The following is a 9,088-nucleotide window of genomic DNA, read 5'->3' as shown; positions in this document are numbered from 1 at the left end:
CTGAGATTGTGCCCCTGTACTCCAGCCTGGGGACAGAGTGAGTCTCCGTCTCAAAAAAAAAAAAAAAAAAAAAAAAAAAAAAAGCAAAAAGCAAAAAACCAGGCACTGTGGCTCATGGCTGTAATCTCAGTACTTTGGGGGGCCTCAGGGAGCAGACCATTTGAACCCAAGAGTTCCAGACCAGGCTGGGCATAATGGCAAAACCTTATCTCTACAGAAAATACAAAAATTGAGCTTGGTGGCGCACACCTGTAGTCCCAGGTCCCAGCTACTCAGGAGGCTGAGGTGGAAGGATCACTTAAGCCTGCGAGGTAGAGATTGCAGTGAGCTGTGATGACACCACTACACTTTAGCCTGGGCAACAGAGCAAGACTCTGTCTCAAAAAATAAAAAAAAGAAAGCAAGCACATACTACTCTAGTACCATGAGATTATGTGCAATAAGTTAAAACTATCTTCTCATTACTTTTTCTAAAGGTATATTACTTTAACTGAGTTTCTAAGAGTAGGAACAGATGAAACTGTTCTTAGAACAATGATTTTTTTTTTTTTTAACTTTTTCTGTTCACTCTAAAAAACTAAGACAATGGAGGTGGTAGGCTATTTTGTCTGACAGTGGAGTTTGCCAAATTTGCCAACTCAAGTGAAAGAAACCAAGACCACACCCATTCTAGTCTTTTCAGTTATTATGGTCAGAATCTAGGTAGGCATGGCTTGGTTCAGACTTGTGCCTTTCAGAACCTACATGACCCAGCCCAAAAGACAGGTGGCCTTGAATAACTTCTGCCTTCACCTCCTAATTCAATGGGAGTAGAGTCTGAAGGCAGTGAAGGCTGGGTCTTCAGAAGACTTCAAAATAAATTAACTTGCCACAGATTGTTGTGCTTTGGAAGAAGGAATCAACATGAGTATTTCATTAGATTACCGGTTATCTGGAAAAACAAGAATTTCCAAATTGGCCAAATTAATCTCATTCCTTAATGAAATCCACCAAAACTTTTATATTAGAAATACTGTATGTATTTGGTTATATGAATATACTTGTATAAATGTCATAAGGGCAGGTCAAGCAAAAATTTTTAATTAAAAATCATTTTGAAGTACACCATGGATATTCAAGAATCAAACAGCTGGACATGGTGGCTGCCTGTAATCCCAGCAGTTTGGGAGGCAGAGGAAGGAGGATCATTTGAAGCCAGGAGTTTGAGACTAGCCCGGGCAACATAGTGAGACACCCATTTCTAAAACAAAACAACAACAAAAAAGAATCAAGCATAATTACATTTTATAAAGCAACTTTATGAATAAACAGAATTAATGCCTTACACTTTTAGAAATCTAATTTCTTTAACCCTTTTTAGTTTTGGTGACAACAACGTGAGCATTCTTGAATATTTCCTTATCTAATTTCCATTAGATTTTTGTAAGTTATAAAATACAGATACTTCTGGAAAATTAATTGAAAGAGAGTTCCAATAAGTTTATGGCTTTCCAGAGATATTTAAGGGAAATAATTTATATTTACACTTCAGGCATGTGTGATTTCAATGATGTTGCTTCTTAGCCACCTTGCCTGGCTTGCTTCTATTTCTATGGTAAAGATGGCTTTCCCCTAAACACCAAGTATGAATATGTTTCAGTAGCTGTTATACAGCAACAGAAAAGGTCCTTTCCTTTGTGCTACTCTGTTTTTTAGAGACAAATCATCCTTGTATAATCAGTATAAAGTTTTCACTAAGTCCATAAATAAAACATGTTTTTTTTTTTCTAAATCCAGTTTGGATAACTAAAGAAATTAGCTCTGCATATAAAATTGATTATTTCATTACATGTTCTTTTACTTTTACAACAGCATAGTGGTTAACACGTTCAATAATTACAGTACTAAATCAAAGAAGTCAGTGCCCCTGCCATAAATAAGGGCACCTACACTTAAACAGAAAATAATCTGATATAGTATTTTGTTTTTGTTTTTTGAGACAGTCTCACTCTGTCGCCCAGGCTGGAGTGCAATGGCATGATCTCAGTTCAAGCAATTCTCCTGAGTTTAGAACTAAACAATTATTGAGGGGGTTACATTTTCTATGTTATATAAATTAATACAGAATGATATTGCCTTTGGAAAATAATAATTCCCTCAATTTTATCCAACTATGAGGTACTATCTCATGTTTTAAAATAAATAGGCTTCTGGTAGATGGTATATAAATGAAATTTTGGAAAATCAAGTAATATTTTAAAAGAACAATTTAAAAGAATACTGACTTCTATGATTTAAGAAAACAAAGCAGATGACAAAGTAACAAGCATAGCATGATTTTTTTCAGTAAAATAGAAAAAAAGAAAATCCTATTTTATGTTTATACATTTCTATCAATAATCACAGAGAACCATTTGGAAAGATATACAGCGAAACCATAAGCAAGTGGTTTGCCTAAGGGGGAATGAGACCTGGAAAGGCAGAAACATCAAGGGGAATCACTTTACTTCCAAAACATCTTTTGTATTTGTTACAAAAAAAATATTTAGTCCTGCAATGTTTCGCGCTTGGGGAAAAATTTTTCCAGAGCCCATGAAAACAAAGATACAACCACACAGCACACACACACCACACACACACACACACACACACACACACACATTCTTTATCAGATCCTTCTGGGGAATATTGCTAACAAAAATACTAAACTTGAGTCAGAAAACTAGTCTCAGCCTCAGTACTCATCAAGTATATGACTTATGGATATCTTTTAATACCAAACAACCTCCATTTCCTTACTTGTAAATTAAAAAATAAAAACTTTTATTTTGTTCACCTCAGAAAGTTACTATGAGGATTAATAAGTACGTATAATTTACAAGTTATGAAAAGCTAAGCAAGTAGCAGTTACATATACTATATAACCCGAAATTAGTTGGCAGTAAACACCATAAATGCCAGCACTGGAAATAAAATGAGAGGGCTGCTTTCTTAGCTACCATTCTCCCCTCGAGTTAAATACCTAATTTAAATAGGATAATACCTGACCATAGTCATCCAACACTTACAGCTTAATATTAATTGGCAACCCTGAAAAATGCTTAATTTTTTTTTTTTTTTTTGAGATGGAGTCTCGTTCTGTCGCCCAGGCTGGAGTGCAGTGGCGAGATCTCGGCTCACTGCAAGCTCCACCTCTCGGGTTCACGCCATTCTCTGCCTCAGCCTCCAAAGTAGCTGGGACTACAGGCGCCCGCCACAACCTCCGGACAATTTCTTCTATTTTTTAGTAGAGACAGGGTTTCACCGTGTTAACCAGGATGGCCTCTATCTCCTGACCTCGTGATCCTGACTACCTCATATGGTTGTGAAAATCACATGAGTTAAAATGTATAAAATATTTAGAATAGCATTTGGCTTACAGAAAGCAACAATTTACTAATACTATCATGATTATGATTATGATAACCTCCACGATTTAATGAGTTCAAATTAATGAGATTAATTTGATTAATGAGATCAAAGTGTTTATAAATTATGAAGGTATGACAAGTGATGGAAATGTTAGAAAAAACTAAGACTTCATTTAAATCTCTTATCAGGGAAACATCTACTTACTAATTGTTTCCTCTCCTCTTAAAGCAGGTAACTACTGCGCAATCGCTAAGTGCTTTCCATGAATTTTTAACTTACAATTTTTCTGAGTAAATTCAAAGTAATTATATTTGATCTTATTGCTAACCCTTGCTTTTACAATACAAATAAATGGAAAAACAAAATTATGAAGTTAAACAGAAATGAAGGTTGTCATAAGTAACTTTCAACGGTTCAAAAATAATTTTAAGTCTGTTTTGTTTCAACTCAAACCTCCAAATTGATTTCAATTTGAATGCAGCTCCATTAGAAGGAACTATGATGGTCAGCTTCCATTAACATTGAATGAATCATGGGCCCCAACCTCTTGTCTGTTATTATCATTCCTCATTTCTGAGATTCTAGGATGCCATCTAGAATCTTTTTTTTTTTTTTGAGATGGAGTCTCGCTCTGTCACCCAGGCTGGAGTGCAGTCGCCGGATCTCAGCTCACTGCAAGCTCTGCCTCCCGGGTTTACGCCATTCTCCTGCCTCAGCCTCCAGTAGCTGGGACTACAGGAGCCCGCCACCTCGCCCGGCTAGTTTTTTGTATTTTTTTAGTAGAGACGGGGTTTCACCGTGTTGGCCAGGATGGTCTCAATCTCCTGACCTCGTGATCTGCCCGTCTCGGCCTCCCAAAGTGCTGGGATTACAGGCTTGAGCCACCGCACCCGACCTCTGGAATCTTTTAACACCATCAACATGAACATTTAATCACTCTAAATTGATAAAAGCTATCAAGTGAAGATATACCACCAGAAATATTTAAACCTCATTCAAAAGGGTCGAGTCAAAATTCTCAAAAACTAGCATCCTTTCAATAGATAAGAGTTAATCTACTAATATAAACTTCTTTCCTTAGTCCAAATTACAGACCTAATAGATTTTTTGGCTATTCCCTCACAACTACATTCTTTCAATAAAATACTATGCAGTCAAGAAAAATTATACAGATCAATACTTATAGGCATGGAGATCTCTCTACAACATATTGTTGGAAAAGGCAGGCTGTAGAATAACAAGTATAATCACCTCGGTTTTATAAAAATACACACACTCACAGGCAGGCAGAAAAGACTGGAAAGATATACACTGCAGCAATCAAAGTAGCTGACTTAGGTGGATGGCAAAATTTTGAGTGTTTGTTTATATTTTTTGTATCATCTGGATTTTTTTCCCAATAGTAAGTATATACTTTTTACATATATATAATTGGGGAAAACGCTGTTTTCATCAGTCAGGCAACAAACATACGCCTATGCTTGTCTCAAAAATCTACAGGTCAGAATCGCTTCATTTAGATTTCGAAGACAAATACTTACTATTTGATCACTGACAACCATCAATACTTCTTTACTTAACTCATCCAGAAGTAAAAAGATACAGTGTGTTAAAAATAAAAATCAGGCCGGGCGTGGTGGCTCAGCCTGTAATCCCAGCACTTTGGGAGGCCGAGACAGGTGGATCACGAGGTCAGGAGATCGAGACCATCCTGGCTAACACGGTGAAACCCCGTCTCTACTAAAATACAAAATCTAGCCGGGCAAGGTGGCGGGCGCCTGTAGTCCCAGCTACTCAGGAGGCTGAGGCAGGAGAATGGCGTGAACCCAGGAGGGGGAGCTTGCAGTGAGCTGAGATCCGGCCACTGCACTCTGCACTCCAGCCTGGGCGACAGAGCAAGACTCAGTCTCAAAACAAAATAAAATAAAATAAAATCAGAGGAGCTAGAGGTACCATCATTAAAATTCTTTCAGAAAAGGCTGTCCACTGACAAGAACAGCTTTTAAATTTTTTGTTTTGAAACTGTCTTTTCCATTCTATCAAAATAAATCGGTATTTAACCAAAATCTGGGCATTTCCAGAGACCCAGAGATCCTTTCTGAAAAACTGTCTGGTTATGCCTATACCTTCCACAGTAAATTTTGGAGTAGGGAGACAGAATGGTTCTAATCTAGACAGATTTATTTATTTCATATAACTAAAGGTCAGTTTTATCTTGATATCTTTTCAGTTAGAGAATACTTACTCCAGACACTCTGGCCAGATAACTCAAATTTTAACTGAATTATATATAGATGCTGTCAAAAACCCACTTGAAACAACTGAGTATTTTAAAGACATTCAAAGGACTGCCAATTATCTATTACTCTGGACTTTTTTTCTATTACTGTATCAAGCAAATGATTCATAGAAAATTACAAATCTAAATAAACTTCAGTGTTCCACAGGAATTTTTTACAAGATTACATTTTATATGAGCCTTTGGTTTTTAATCAGAAATAATACAAACATCTATATGAAAAGAATTTTATCTTCTACAAAAGATAGTATCCATCAAGTCATGTAATACTTAGAGAGCCACATGTAAATCCTTTTTAGATTGTACTGCCAGGTAAGAGTTGCTTTTAGAAGACAATGAGAAATATATAACCCATATTTTTATTTCAGTTTTTGTCTTCACCGCTAGAAGACTCAGAACTAAATTTTATATAGGCTAGGCATCTAGTACATCTGCCAATATTTTACATGGCTCTTGATCTTTTAGTAACATCTAGTACAGAATTCTACTATATACATATTTTATCAAGCTGCTTCATAATCAGGCGTAAGATGGTTACTGCCAATGTCAAGAAACAGTCACAATTCGGTGTAAATGCTTCTGCTACAGCAACAAGCCATAAAGTACTTAAATGACAACAAATGTCTCAAATTTATCAAGCTTAATTTTCAAATTAGAAGGTTGGGGCAGACAGGGTTGGCAAAGAAAACAATGGTTTCATTTCTGGTAAAGACAGTATTTCAAAATATACAGCTTCTATGAAAATATTGTTTTAAAATTTTAAGTTTACTTAACTTTACCTACCGTACCTTTTCAAAATTAACATGTTATTTTAATGACAAAAAAATTTACATACCTTATGTAAACAAGTGTCCACTACCCAATTGCACACATTTTCCAGGTCATCAGATACCTCAAGCCTAGATTTAACAAATTCACAGAGCTCCTCATTACTCATAACATCCCAGATCCCATCACAAGCCAAGATGATAAATTCATCCTCTTCTGCTCTTAAAATTTCATAAACCTCAGGCTCTGGAGAAACAAGTTGTTCTGTCGGGCCCTTGCCATCAACACACTTGTAATCATAGTCCCCCAGAGCACGAGACACTGCTAATGAACCATTAACACGCTGTATCATCACGCTGCCTCCTGCATTTTGGATTCGCTCCTTTTCCCTTGGATTGCAAGGTTTGTGATCCTGGGTAGAAAAGCAGACTTGTCCATTCCTATACAGAACAGCACGTGAATCACCACAGTTGATAAAGTAGATATGCTTAGGTGAAATCATAACTCCCACTGCAGTTGAACCACTCCTGTCCATCCCATTTCTGAGGTCTGAAAAGTTACGCATGTATTCATCTATTTTCAAAAATCCAGTTCTGATACCATTCTTAACATTTTCCACTGAAAGCTCAAGAGCAGATCCTGATTTTCCAGCTGCCCTAAAGTCTTCGTTAGTAGTAATGTGTTCTAATAAATGTGTTGAGCAGTAATTTGCCACTCGGGATCCAGCATGACCATCATAAACTGCAAAAAATGACCAGTCTTCCAAGCCATGAGGAATACCTACAACAGCTGTGTGTGCATCTTCCATTTCTACTCTCCATCCTTGCATGCTGCTCAGGCCATAACGTAAACCATTCCCAGCACCATGAGCATTATGTTTTTCAGTTTTGGGTTTATCCAAAAATGCACCCATGTTTAGCAATAAATCTGGAAAAAAAAAAATACAGGTGTTAAATGTTTAAATTTGACAGAAAGTGTATCTAAAATATTCCCTCTATAGTCTAATAACTCCTATCTCGATTTTTTTTTAGTATTATTCTAATTTACAGAACAGCAGCAAAAGCCCAACAAATTTCCTCCCCTACATCCTACAGAACAGTGGTTTCTCAGCCCTAGCACATAAGAATAATCAGACCAATTAAATCAGAAACCCTAGGGATGGGACACAGGTATCATCTTTTAAAAGCCTCTCTGGTGACTTGTATGTGCAGCCACGTTGAGTCCACTGTTCTAGGAGAAAGGAAAAACAAGAAATAAAACTTCGTTAATAATTTTCTTCTGATTTAATTTCCAAGGTGAGTCCAGGGTTCGACGTGTAAGTTTATGGAACACTGGACAATGAGAATACTCAAAACAGTGAGTCATCTTGTTCAATAAATTAAGGTAGAAAGATATGCTAATATATTTTAGAAGACTTTCAAAAGCAAGTATTGAAATCAAGATTTCTCCTCCCAGTGAACCTGAAGACAACCTCAAAATTCAATTAAAACATAAAAATCTCCATTCTACACACATTTGGTTTTACCACTTTTACTATATATCTGTAAAACTGAAAACCGTACCATTACTTGGATTCTGTTAAAAACATACCTTTAACATGGTGCTAAAAAATGGACTTCACATTGCTGAACTTATAATCCATGAAGTAGCTACCCAGCGTTCACTGACAAAGACTTAAAATCCTTAGAACTGGAAAGTACTACTATGCATCACCCTCTCCCCACCTACCCAACTTTACTATTTTATTGAATAAAGCTTTCCCAATTTCAAATGACTTAGACTAGAGTAATGGTTCCCAAGAGTATGCAAAAGAATTATCTGGTATGTTTTCTACATACAATGCTGACCCTACACTCTAACTAGGTGACCTTGGGCAAATTTCTTAGTCACCTGTACCTATACCTCATAGAGATGCTGTGAAGAATGAGTCAATGTAAAGTGCTTAAAACAGCACTTAAAACACAATAAACACCATAAAATGTTTGCTCTTACGGCTGCTCAAAATGCAGATTCCATAGCCCTATTCCCACACCTAAGGATTTTTTTCAATAGATCTTAGATGGAATCATCAAAAAAGCATGCTGGTGATTTAAGGTTTTGAGAGACACTGGTCTAGATCAATTTACCTCCATCCGGGTCTAGGTATCTTTGTGAGATTTTTTTCCAGGTATGATCATTATTGAACTTTAAAATAAAATTACATATCCTCATTTTTAAAAATTTGATGAACCACTCAATGTATATGTGTAAATATTTATAAGTTATATATCAGTTTTATAATTTTCCTGGGTTATATATAACACTGTATTAATAAATTACAAATGTATTTATTGAAAAGGAGTCCTGAAAGGATAAGATTAAAATCATGTAAAAATTATTTTTCATTCTACCAGCAGAATGTCACATTTTGTACCGAGAGCAATGTAACAGAATATGCTTGATTACTTTTGAACGTGCTGGTTTAATTCTCTGTGATACAAAGATTTTAAAGCCTAGTTCTAAGTACATTTTTATATGCTTGCTTGTATAGGCTATTTCATCTGAAAAGACAACTTTAAAAGATACTTAAATGAAAATGAAACAGAATTGCTGGCTGTATTTATTAAGTCACTTTTCTTTTTTTTTTTTTTT

The 9,088-nt window shown here is 36.0% G+C and overlaps 1 protein-coding gene across 5 annotated transcripts in view; it reads right to left on the bottom strand.

The window, feature by feature from the left end:
- The window catches only part of PPM1B (protein phosphatase, Mg2+/Mn2+ dependent 1B), a 93,623-nt gene that overhangs the window by 35,280 nt on the left and 49,255 nt on the right, over positions 1-9,088 (bottom strand). For 4 of the 5 annotated variants that reach the window (XM_017862703.1, XM_017862702.1, XM_017862700.1 and 1 more), the window contains exon 2: positions 6,525-7,384. In XM_017862703.1, the coding sequence (XP_017718192.1) occupies positions 6,525-7,370 (846 nt within the window). In that variant the 5' untranslated portion in view covers positions 7,371-7,384. The remainder of the gene's footprint in view (positions 1-6,524; positions 7,385-9,088) is intronic. The other variant, XM_017862704.1, reaches the window with a different exon arrangement.

This window comes from Rhinopithecus bieti, unplaced genomic scaffold (assembly GCF_001698545.2).
Source record: "Rhinopithecus bieti isolate Rb0 unplaced genomic scaffold, ASM169854v2 scaffold_61117, whole genome shotgun sequence".
Taxonomy (NCBI): Eukaryota; Metazoa; Chordata; class Mammalia; order Primates; family Cercopithecidae; genus Rhinopithecus; species Rhinopithecus bieti.
The sequence above is the reverse complement of the archived record's forward strand: the minus strand, read 5'-3'. Positions and strand labels throughout refer to the sequence as shown.